Source organism: Coregonus lavaretus (genome assembly GCF_964263955.1).
Source record: "Coregonus lavaretus genome assembly, contig: HAP1_SCAFFOLD_5349, whole genome shotgun sequence".
NCBI classification, from domain to species: domain Eukaryota; kingdom Metazoa; phylum Chordata; class Actinopteri; order Salmoniformes; family Salmonidae; genus Coregonus; species Coregonus lavaretus.
Window position 1 is genome coordinate 27,825 of NW_028157775.1, and position 13,192 is coordinate 41,016.

Below are 13,192 nucleotides of genomic sequence, written 5' to 3' on the forward strand. Positions count from 1 at the left end.
CTATAGAACACAGGGCAGGCTGGCGGACTCCTGTCCCACCTATAGAACATAGGGCAGGCTGGCGGACTCCTGTCCCACCTATAGAACACAGGACAGGCTGGCGGACTCCTGTCCCACCTATAGAACACAGGACAGGCTGGCGGACTCCTGTCCCACCTATAGAACACAGGGCAGGCTGGCGGACTCCTGTCCCACCTATAGAACACAGGGCAGGCTGGCGGACTCCTGTCCCACCTATAGAACACAGGGCAGGCTGGCGGACTCCTGTCCCACCTATAGAACACAGGGCAGGCTGGCGGACTCCTGTCCCACCTATAGAACACAGGACAGGCTGGCGGACTCCTGTCCCACGTATAGAACACAGGGCAGGCTGGCGGACTCCTGTCCCACCTATAGAACACAGGGCAGGCTGGCGGACTCCTGTCCCACCTATAGAACACAGGACAGGCTGGCGGACTCCTGTCCCACCTATAGAACACAGGGCAGGCTGGCGGAATCCTGTCCCACCTATAGAACACAGATCAGGCTGGCGTCACATTCCATCAGCACGGTCCACTACCTCAGGAATGTGCTGCTCTGAGGGAAGTTTCTGGGCTGGACAGGACTTGACCTGCTCCTGAGGCTGTGGTCAGACTCTCTTGCTATCCTTTCTACCAGTGTGTATACTACTCACTGTACTGGTCCGAAGGTACAGAACGTAGCCCGAGCTGAGCTGCACGTCTTTGAGGATTCGATTCCCGGGACCACCCGTACGTTAACGTGTACGCAGTCATGACTAAGTCACTTTGGATAAAGGCGTCTGCTAAATGTCATATATTATGATGATGATGATCCGTTCTCTTTGTCCTCAGTATTCATCTAATGACAGGTGCTTCCAGTGTTGAGGTTATATCAAGTATTTCTATCAAACACATCAGCAGAGTCGAGTTGAGCTGCTGATCCTTTAGATCTCAGAGTTCCTTCCAGGCTTCACTACTGCTCTGCTAAGAAGCTCCTTGTGCAGAGATAGTCGAGGTACCCATCGAAGGTGTATCTGCTTACCTGAAGCTATTTATCAGACATGTCTGTCTTCAGGACAGATGATGACGCCCTCTCTCTCTCTCTAGGGGTTTAATACCTTTTCTCTGACAGATGAGCCAGAGGAGAGAGGTGAGGTACCCGTTTTTCCTCTGGGCAAGAGGGCTGTGAGCCTTGAACCACCAGAAGTCCCTCAGAGCACAGACTGTGTGTGGGTGATAAACCCTTTCATATATGTTACTGGCTGATATAAGAAGCCCTTATATGGACGTTAGCCTCCATTATTATGGTGCCTATGGTAAAGCATGGGGACTCAATACAAACCAAACGCCCCCACCATCAGTAGCATGGGGACTCAATACAAACCAAACGCCCATCAGTAGCATGGGGACTCAATACAAACCAAACGCCCCCACCATCAGTAGCATGGGGACTCAATACAAACCAAACGCCCATCAGTAGCATGGGGACTCAATACAAACCAAACGCCCATCAGTAGCATGAGGACTCAATACAAACCAAACGCCCACACCATCAGTAGCATGGGGACTCAATACAAACCAAACGCCCATACCATCAGTAGCATGGGGACTCAATACAAACCAAACGCCCACACCATCAGTAGCATGGGGACTCAATACAAACCAAACGCCCATCAGTAGCATGAGAACTCAATACAAACCAAACACCCACACCATCAGTAGCATGAGGACTCAATACAAACCAAACGCCCACACCATCAGTAGCATGGGGACTCAATACAAACCAAACGCCCACACCATCAGTAGCATGGGGACTCAATACAAACCAAACACCCACACCATCAGTAGCATGGGGACTCAATACAAACCAAACGCCCACACCATCAGTAGCATGAGGACTCAATACAAACCAAACGCCCACACCATCAGTAGCATGGGGACTCAATACAAACCAAACGCCCACACCATCAGTAGCATGGGGACTCAATACAAACCAAACACCCACACCATCAGTAGCATGGGGACTCAATACAAACCAAACACCCACACCATCAGTAGCATGGGGACTCAATACAAACCAAACGCCCACACCATCAGTAGCATGGGGACTCAATACAAACCAAACGCCCATCAGTAGCATGAGAACTCAATACAAACCAAACACCCACACCATCAGTAGCATGAGGACTCAATACAAACCAAACGCCCACACCATCAGTAGCATGGGGACTCAATACAAACCAAACGCCCACACCATCAGTAGCATGGGGACTCAATACAAACCAAACACCCACACCATCAGTAGCATGGGGACTCAATACAAACCAAACGCCCCCACCATCAGTAGCATGAGGACTCAATACAAACCAAACGCCCACACCATCAGTAGCATGGGGACTCAATACAAACCAAACGCCCACACCATCAGTAGCATGGGGACTCAATACAAACCAAACACCCACACCATCAGTAGCATGGGGACTCAATACAAACCAAACACCCACACCATCAGTAGCATGGGGACTCAATACAAACCAAACGCCCACACCATCAGTAGCATGGGGACTCAATACAAACCAAACACCCACACCATCAGTAGCATGGGGACTCAATACAAACCAAACGCCCATCAGTAGCATGGGGACTCAATACAAACCAAACGCCCATCAGTAGCATGAGGACTCAATACAAACCAAACGCCCACACCATCAGTAGCATGGGGACTCAATACAAACCAAACACCCACACCATCAGTAGCATGGGGACTCAATACAAACCAAACACCCACACCATCAGTAGCATGGGGACTCAATACAAACCAAACGCCCACACCATCAGTAGCATGGGGACTCAATACAAACCGAACACCCACACCATCAGTAGCATGGGGACTCAATACAAACCAAACGCCCACACCATCAGTAGCATGGGGACTCAATACAAACCAAACGCCCATACCATCAGTAGCATGGGGACTCAATACAAACCAAACGCCCATCAGTAGCATGAGGACTCAATACAAACCAAACGCCCACACCATCAGTAGCATGGGGACTCAATACAAACCAAACGCCCACACCATCAGTAGCATGGGGCCTTAATACAAACCAAACGCCCCCACCATCAGTAGCATGAGGACTCAATACAAACCAAACGCCCGTCAGTAGCATGAGGACTCAATACAAACCAAACGCCCGTCAGTAGCATGAGGACTCAATACAAACCAAACGCCCATCAGTAGCATGGGGACTCAATACAAACCAAACGCCCATCAGTAGCATGAGGACTCAATACAAACCAAACGCCCGTCAGTAGCATGGGGACTCAATACAAACCAAACGCCCCCACCATCAGTAGCATGGGGACTCAATACAAACCAAACGCCCACACCATCAGTAGCATGGGGACTCAATACAAAGCAAACGCCCCATACCATCAGTAGCATGAGGAGTCAATACAAACCAAACGCCCACACCATCAGTAGCATGGGGACTCAATACAAACCAAACGCCCATCAGTAGCATGGGGACTCAATACAAACCAAACGCCCCCACCATCAGTAGCATGAGGACTCAATACAAACCAAACGCCCCCACCATCAGTAGCATGGGGACTCAATACAAACCAAACGCCCATCAGTAGCATGGGGACTCAATACAAACCAAACACCCACACCATCAGTAGCATGGGGACTCAATACAAACCAAACGCCCACACCATCAGTAGCATGGGGACTCAATACAAACCAAACACCCACACCATCAGTAGCATGGGGACTCAATACAAACCAAACGCCCATCAGTAGCATGGGGACTCAATACAAACCAAACGCCCATCAGTAGCATGAGGACTCAATACAAACCAAACGCCCACACCATCAGTAGCATGGGGACTCAATACAAACCAAACACCCACACCATCAGTAGCATGGGGACTCAATACAAACCAAACACCCACACCATCAGTAGCATGGGGACTCAATACAAACCAAACGCCCACACCATCAGTAGCATGGGGACTCAATACAAACCAAACACCCACACCATCAGTAGCATGGGGACTCAATACAAACCAAACGCCCACACCATCAGTAGCATGGGGACTCAATACAAACCAAACGCCCATACCATCAGTAGCATGGGGACTCAATACAAACCAAACGCCCATCAGTAGCATGAGGACTCAATACAAACCAAACGCCCACACCATCAGTAGCATGGGGACTCAATACAAACCAAACGCCCACACCATCAGTAGCATGGGGACTCAATACAAACCAAACGCCCCCACCATCAGTAGCATGAGGACTCAATACAAACCAAACGCCCGTCAGTAGCATGAGGACTCAATACAAACCAAACGCCCATCAGTAGCATGAGGACTCAATACAAACCAAACGCCCGTCAGTAGCATGGGGACTCAATACAAACCAAACGCCCCCACCATCAGTAGCATGGGGACTCAATACAAACCAAACGCCCCCACCATCAGTAGCATGAGGACTCAATACAAACCAAACGCCCATCAGTAGCATGGGGACTCAATACAAACCAAACGCCCATCAGTAGCATGGGGACTCAATACAAACCAAACGCCCCCACCATCAGTAGCATGGGGACTCAATACAAACCAAACGCCCACACCATCAGTAGCATGGGGACTCAATACAAACCAAACGCCCCCACCATCAGTAGCATGGGGACTCAATACAAACCAAACGCCCATCAGTAGCATGAGGACTCAATACAAACCAAACGCCCATCAGTAGCATGGGGACTCAATACAAACCAAACGCCCATCAGTAGCATGAGGACTCAATACAAACCAAACGCCCATCAGTAGCATGAGGACTCAATACAAACCAAACGCCCCCACCATCAGTAGCATGGGGACTCAATACAAACCAAACGCCCACACCATCAGTAGCATGGGGACTCAATACAAACCAAACGCCCATCAGTAGCATGAGGACTCAATACAAACCAAACGCCCACACCATCAGTAGCATGGGGACTCAATACAAACCAAATGCCCGTCAGTAGCATGAGGACTCAATACAAACCAAACGCCCATCAGTAGCATGAGGACTCAATACAAACCAAACGCCCACACCATCAGTAGCATGGGGACTCAATACAAACCAAACGCCCGTCAGTAGCATGAGGAATCAATACAAACCAAACGCCCCCACCATCAGTAGCATGGGGACTCAATACAAACCAAACGCCCACACCATCAGTAGCATGGGGACTCAATATTAACCAAATGCCCATACCATCAGTAGCATGAGGACTCAATACAAACCAAACGCCCCCACCATCAGTAGCATGGGGACTCAATACAAACCAAACGCCTCCACCATCAGTAGCATGGGGACTCAATACAAACCAAACGCCCCCACCATCAGTAGCATGGGGACTCAATACAAACCAAACGCCCCCACCATCAGTAGCATGAGGAGTCAATACAAACCAAACGCCCACACCATCAGTAGCATGGGGACTCAATACAAACCAAACGCCCATCAGTAGCATGAGGACTCAATACAAACCAAACGCCCGTCAGTAGCATGAGGACTCAATACAAACCAAACGCCCACACCATCAGTAGCATGGGGACTCAATACAAACCAAACGCCCATACCATCAGTAGCATGGGGACTCAATACAAACCAAACGCCCCCACCATCAGTAGCATGGGGACTCAATACAAACCAAACGCCCCCACCATCAGTAGCATGGGGACTCAATACAAACCAAACGCCCACACCATCAGTAGCATGGGGACTCAATACAAACCAAACGCCCATCAGTAGCATGAGGACTCAATACAAACCAAACACCCACACCATCAGTAGCATGGGGACTCAATACAAACCAAACACCCCCACCATCAGTAGCATGGGGACTCAATACAAACCAAACGCCCCCACCATCAGTAGCATGGGGACTCAATACAAACCAAACGCCCCCACCATCAGTAGCATGGGGACTCAATACAAACCAAACGCCCATCAGTAGCATGAGGACTCAATACAAACCAAACGCCCCCACCATCAGTAGCATGGGGACTCAATACAAACCAAACACCCATCAGTAGCATGGGGACTCAATACAAACCAAACGCCCATCAGTAGCATGAGGACTCAATACAAACCAAACGCCCCCACCATCAGTAGCATGGGGACTCAATACAAACCAAACGCCCCCACCATCAGTAGCATGGGGACTCAATACAAACCAAACGCCCATCAGTAGCATGGGGACTCAATACAAACCAAACGCCCCCACCATCAGTAGCATGGGGACTCAATACAAACCAAACGCCCACACCATCAGTAGCATGGGGACTCCATACAAACCAAACGCCTCCACCATCAGTAGCATGGGGACTCAATACAAACCAAACGCCCACACCATCAGTAGTTGTGTTCATGCTTGACCGCTGTCACGATTGTCTCCTCACCCACAGTGTGGTCTTTGTGGATGTACTATGTCATGTGTAGGGGCCTAGCTCTAAGGACAGAGTAGAAAGGCATTCCTCTGCCTCCCACAGAGTTCGGTTCAGTCTGTTCTTCTCAGAGGGAACGCAGCCTTGGAGCAGTGGGCACAACTGATAACAAAACATCTGTTGTTGTGGGACTGGGAACATGATGACGGGTGCTCAGACTCAAGGATCGTGATTCCTCTGTCCTTGCTACTTATCAAACAGAATTGGAGGAGGAGATCTGAGGCTCCGCCTGGCCAGGAGAGAGGACCGGAGGAATCGGGGTAAGACTTGAGAAGATCTCTCCTCAGCGTATTTTCGGAGCTTTCTCCTGACTCCTGTATGTCTGAATGTCTGTCCGTCTATGTGACTGTAACAAGCTGGAGGGGAAACCCTCATAGTGAAGCAACCTTCTGAGATGATCATAACACACTGACATGTTTGTTTACTGAGGGTTTGGAGTCCCTGGCTGTCTGCCCTACCTCTGGTCCCACAGAGCACTGTAGGTCCATTGTTCCTTCCCACACACAAGTGTGTCAACTAACCAACAAGGGTCGTCCTGGGCAGCGTCTGCAAAGGCAATCTATTTACTATATAAAACGCCCTACTTTTGACCAGGGCCCGCATGCTAGTGCACTGCCTAGGGAATAGGGTCCCACTTGGGATACACGACTGATTTTATTCCCCCCGTTCCCAGAGAATTGAAGGCAAGCTGGGAAGTGTCCAGGCTCCAGATCAAGGTGGCCTGCGTGGGTATTTGGGGCCAGAAAGCAGACAAGAGGCAGTGTCGTTTCAACCCCGCTGGGAGCCAACGGCTCTGATGTGGCCTCTGATTAACAAACAGATGGGGTCCCAGGCAGAGGATGTGGCACAAATGGCTCCATATCCCCTAAATTCTATACTCCCCATTAATATGAGACCTGGTCAAAAGTAGTGCACTATATAGGGAATAGGGTGCCATTTGGGATGCAGCCAGAGTGAAGGCTCTATTGAACTCAGACCTGGGCTATGAATGGCTTGTTCTGCTCTTCTCTATACTGTCTAGATAGACCAGGTTAGATGTCAGCCTTCTCTATAGATATCCTGTCTAGATGAACCAGGTTAGATGTCAGCCTTCTCTATAGATATCCTGTCTAGATGAACCAGGTTAGATGTAAGCCTTCTCTATAGATATCCTGTCTAGATGAACCAGGTTAGATGTCAGCCTTCTCTATAGATATCCTGTCTAGATGGACCAGGTTAGATGTCAGCCTTCTCTATAGATATCCTGTCTAGATGAACCAGGTTACATGTCAGCCTTCTCTATAGATATCCTGTCTAGATGAACCAGGTTACATGTCAGCCTTCTCTATAGATATCCTGTTTAGATAGACCAGGTTAGATGTCAGCCTTCTCTATAGATATCCTGTCTAGATGGACCAGGTTCGATGTCAGCCTTCTCTATAGATATCCTGTCTAGATAGACCAGGTTAAGATTTAAGCCTTCTCACGTGGTCAGTCACATAGCAAGCACAGGATTCAGATCAGTGTTCATCTTGTAGAGATCCATTGTTAGATGTACTAATGTCAAAATGTGTATTACCTGTGACTAAGTGTGAATTGAGTCATGTCCACTTCACTATTAACCACACATACAGACACATATTTACCCAGGCAGTTACATGCTGACCACACCACCCGCGTCGTGGGGCACGAGCGTTGCTAAATAAATGTACACACATTTTATTCAACCATTTAATCCAAACTGCTCCCGCGCGTCTGCGTAGCCAGGCGCTAAAATTTGTGACACTTGACGTGCTGCTAGTCCCGCCTCTCCCATCTCCTCATTGGTTTTTAAGAGCATATACCCACGCGGGTGATTGAAAGATGAACTGAGGTCCACACTCCAGTCCAGTTGGTGGTGGTAATGCACCTTAAAGTTGGTTGCCAACCGCCATATAAAGTCCAAAGAAGAAGAAGCCTGGAGGAGAGATGACTAGAAACTAACTTTTTATCTGTGGATTAATTGTCAGAGTAGAGGACCTTGTGCATTTCAGGTAAAATAGCAACCCAATGTTTATATCCAGGACAAATTAGCTAGAAACAGCAAGCTAGCTAGCTAAATCGCCATACATTTAATGCTTTTCGACCTGTCCCCAAATTAATATAGTTGGTTCAGAGTTCATTTTGATACGTCACCCTGCGTGTCCTGATCGCGTCTGGTGTGGGTGGAGAAAATCAACATGCACGCGATGGCGGACGCACGAGCGGTGCGGTCAGCACGTTACTGAGGCAACGCTGAAAGAGCAGAAGATCAGCTTTGCCATAGCAACAGAAACATAAGCTTAGATGACTGCAATGAAGCCAAAAACTGAAAACCTGGACAGGCCTTTCACCCCACTTCACAGAAGGGGGGGGGACAAACAAATGTTTATTGACAATATCTCCACATCACTCCAGGCCCATAGAGAGCCAAGCAGTCTTGATAGAACCTCTATGGGTTTTACTGAGTGAGAGACAACTGACGAATCAGCCACCTCACAGTAGGGGGGAGGGGGGGGGGTCAGGAATGGGGTCAAAGGTTGTAACATGCTGGTAAGCATCACTTACGTCTTTGTCTGATGGATGCGGGAACATGGATGTCTGGCCGTAATACATACTCTCATCAGGGTAGTCACTCTCCACCCCCTCTACAAACTTCTTTCTTGTAGCACTAAACATGCTGTTAGTCACCTGTAGACGGGGAAGAAAAGAGGAAAGGGTTTAGGACAGTGGTCACCAACCGTTCCATTAGTTTTTTTTATTTTATTTAACCTTTATTTAACTAGGCAAGTCAGTTAAGAACAAATTGTTATTTACAATGACGGCCTACACCGGCCAAACCCGAACGACGCTGGGCCAATTGTGCGCTGCCCTATGGGACTCCCAATCACGGCCGGTTGTGATACAGCCTGGAATCGAACCAGGGGGACTGTAGTGACGCCTCAAGCACTGAGATGCAGTGCCTTAGACCGCTGAGATGCAGTGCCTCAGACCGCTGAGAGGCAGTGCCTTAGACCGCTGAGATGCAGTGCCTTAGACCGCTGAGATGCAGTGCCTCAGACCGCTGAGATGCAGTGCCTTAGACCGCTGAGATGCAGTGCCTCAGACCGCTGAGATGCAGTGCCTCAGACCGCTGAGATGCAGTGCCTCAGACCGCTGAGATGCAGTGCCTCAGACCGCTGAGATGCAGTGCCTCAGACCGCTGAGATGCAGGGCCTCAGACCGCTGAGATGCAGGGCCTCAGACCGCTGAGATGCAGGGCCTCAGACCGCTGAGATGCAGGGCCTCAGACCGCTGAGATGCAGGGCCTCAGACCGCTGAGATGCAGGGCCTCAGACCGCTGAGATGCAGGGCCTCAGACCGCTGAGATGCAGGGCCTCAGACCGCTGAGATGCAGGGCCTTAGACCGCTGAGATGCAGGGCCTTAGACCGCTGAGATGCAGGGCCTTAGACCGCTGAGATGCAGGGCCTTAGACCGCTGAGATGCAGGGCCTTAGACCGCTGAGATGCAGGGCCTTAGACCGCTGCGCATAGCGATCAACCGGTGGATCTTCAAGGCATTCCTAGTCGATCACCAAACATTCCTGGAGGAAAGCCGATGATAAAGGATTGTGCTCCTTTTATTATTATTATTTGTGTTGCCCTGTTGGAGGTAGGTGGACTTGGTTCAGAAGCCCTGTTGGTGGTAGGTGGACTTGGTTCAGAAACCCTGTTGGAGGTAGGTGGACTTGGTTCAGAAGCCCTGTTGGTGGTAGGTGGACTTGGTTCAGAAACCCTGTTGGTGGTAGGTGCACTTGATTCAGAAGCCCTGTTGGTGGTAGGTGGACTTGGTTCAGAAGCCCTGTTGGTGGTAGGTGGACTTGGTTCAGAAGCCCTGTTGGTGGTAGGTGGACTTGGTTCAGAAGCCCTGTTGGTGGTAGGTGCACTTGGTTCAGAAGCCCTGTTGGTGGTAGGTGCACTTGGTTCAGAAGCCCTGTTGGTGGTAGGTGCACTTGATTCAGAAGCCCTGTTGGCGGTAGGTGCACTTGATTCAGAAGCCCCGTTGGCGGTAGGTGCACTTGATTTAGAAGCCCCGTTGGCGGTAGGTGCACTTGATTCAGAAGCCCCGTTGGTGGTAGGTGCACTTGATTCAGAAGCCCTGTTGGCGGTAGGTGCACTTGATTCAGAAGCCCTGTTGGTGGTAGGTGCACTTGATTCAGAAGCCCTGTTGGTGGTAGGTGCACTTGATTCAGAAGCCCTGTTGACGGTAGGTGCACTTGATTCAGAAGCGCTGTTGTCGGTAGGTGCACTTGATTCAGAAGCCCTGTTGTCGGTAGGTGCACTTAATTCAGAAGCCCTGTTGTCGGTAGGTGCACTTGATTCAGAAGCCCTGTTGGTGGTAGGTGCACTTGATTCAGAAGCCCTGTTGGTGGTAGGTGCACTTGATTCAGAAGCCCCGTTGGTGGTAGGTGCACTTGATTCAGAAGCCCTGTTGTCGGTAGGTGCACTTAATTCAGAAGCCCTGTTGGCGGTAGGTGCACTTGATTCAGAAGCCCTGCGCACCAGGTAGGCAAAGTGTTCCCATTTTCAACCATTTCATTTGTCTGAAAATACAAACTCAGCCTACCCGGCGGACCGGGAGATCTATGGCTAAATCAAGTGTGCCCACTGCGCTGGCCAATTGGATAGCTCAAATCACCATGCCTACAGCTTCCACAGCAAAGTTTGATACTAGCATACGTGAGATATCATAACTTTTACAACCATGACCAGAGAGAGACTGTCAAAGAACACAGCAAAGAGCTGCTGTTTTTATGAGTCGTTTCCAAGTTTATTCAGCACTGTCAACACTGTTTTTATTCAACAGTATTACAAAACAAAAAAATGCACTTCTCCCTACTTCCACTCGCCCTGCAGCTGCAATGAATGAGTAGCCATGTGTATCGACAGCCCTGCATTTTAATTATTATTATTAGCAGCTTGTCGTGTCTATTTTTTGTCGTGTCTATTTTAATAATATTTCACTTTCTCTGGTCATAGGAACAATATGAATTTGTTCATGAGGCAGATGCGGTGCGACTCGCATTTCACCATCAGGTGGAAGACGGTGTCCCCTCTCTCTGGTCAGTCTCACCAGAGGAAAGGAAGGAGAGAGCAGGGACCGTGAGAGGCGGACCCTCTGCTGCTCTCTCCCTCCCTCCGCTCAAATGTAGCGGCCATCTTTCTAGAGTTTCGACTCTCCAACCTGAAGATCACTGACGTCATGATTTGACCTCGTATTGAAAGCACCATGACCATCAGATGCGTGTACCATCAGTACAGTAAAAAAAATAAAAAGCTGGAATTTTAATATAATACGGTCTGAGAAGAACAATATTGTCAGGCCAGGCATAGAGCCAATATGCTGTGATAATGTATTAGGCCTACTACACAAATCTCATTCCTACACAACTGTTTTATCTGAGCGGTTGACCACTGCTTTAGGACAATATGGAGTGACCGACAACGAGTGATGATAGCCAATCACAGTCTGGAGCTGGCCATAAGCCCCTCCTCCCTGGCAAAGCCCTTGCCAATAGGAGCCAGGGGTAGAGGTGGACTCCAAGTCCTGGTTGGTTGAGTCGCCGTACAGTGAAAGTGATTGATCATAGGAGTTGGATTAGTTGGTTTGTTTCCACCAGCTGACCTGACCTAATGGTGCAGCCAGCTTCAGAGAGGTCAGGTTGCCTTGATTCAGTAAAAACACATGTCTCCTGTGGAAGAGGCTACTCTATCCTTTTCAACACGCTCGGAGTAAACCCTCACACACACACACTGCTCAACTAATAGAAATAGCTTTTGGCAGAGAAACAGTGTTCAGTGCAACTTTACTATCCTTAGCTTTGGAATATGTAAAAGCTTCCCTGAATAGTGCTTTTTAAAAGTTTTATTTTATTTTATAACTAGCTAGCCATAGAACAACCAGCTGAAAAGTAGGCCCGGATGCAGTGTCTTTGAATTCCGAGTTGCATCCATATTGTAGCCTACTTTTGAAAACATGTTGTTTTCTACATTTCCCTTTTTGCAGCAGAAATTCTCCACCTAGCCTTGTAGCACAAACAAGACATCTCAGACCCATTGTACAGTTTAGGCCCAAGACAGTTGGTGAAATAATAATTGCAGGCTAACCCTGGAACTGAAAGAGGCTAGGCCAAACAAGAGCATAAAACAAAAAAACTCAACCTTGGGGTTGTTTTGGAGAACAGAAAACATGTCCTTTGTCGTCTAGCAAATCAAGGCCAAGTACATTGCGGAATACAGTAGACTGCTGGATGAAACTATTGTACACCGTCAGAAAACAGCTTTCACACCAAAAATAAAGGAATAATCCATTAGGACCGTTCTAAGACAACATGGTCCACCCCCTGAAGGAACACTTATGACCTAGCTATTTATCTACCATACCAGCTACAAAACAGCCTACGCTATGAACTTAGACCAATATGAAAAACCTTCCCAAACGAATCACACCAACCCCCTCTAAAATACACAGAGTAGGCCATTTACATTCATACCGTCTCACACACCACAGCACAGCAACTCTGCCCTGAGCCGGAAGCTCACGACTAAGACTGGCCTAAACCAGGAACATCTTGGGTGTATTCATTAGGAGCCAAACGGGAAAAAAAAAAACAGAACAACTGGGAGGGCACCTACCTGGATTTGTC

At 48.8% G+C, this 13,192-nt stretch overlaps 1 protein-coding gene across 1 annotated transcript in view; it reads right to left on the reverse strand.

Moving 5' to 3' along the window:
- The window catches only part of LOC311124948 (CCR4-NOT transcription complex subunit 2-like), a gene marked incomplete at its 3' end in the record, with an annotated part of 29,961 nt that extends 20,767 nt beyond the window's left edge, over positions 1-9,194 (reverse strand). Inside the window, exon 1 of the mRNA XM_084199042.1 lies at positions 9,075-9,194. Coding sequence (XP_084055168.1) covers positions 9,075-9,185 — 111 coding nt within the window. The 5' untranslated portion in view covers positions 9,186-9,194. The remainder of the gene's footprint in view (positions 1-9,074) is intronic.
- Between the last annotated feature and the right edge of the window lie 3,998 nt (positions 9,195-13,192).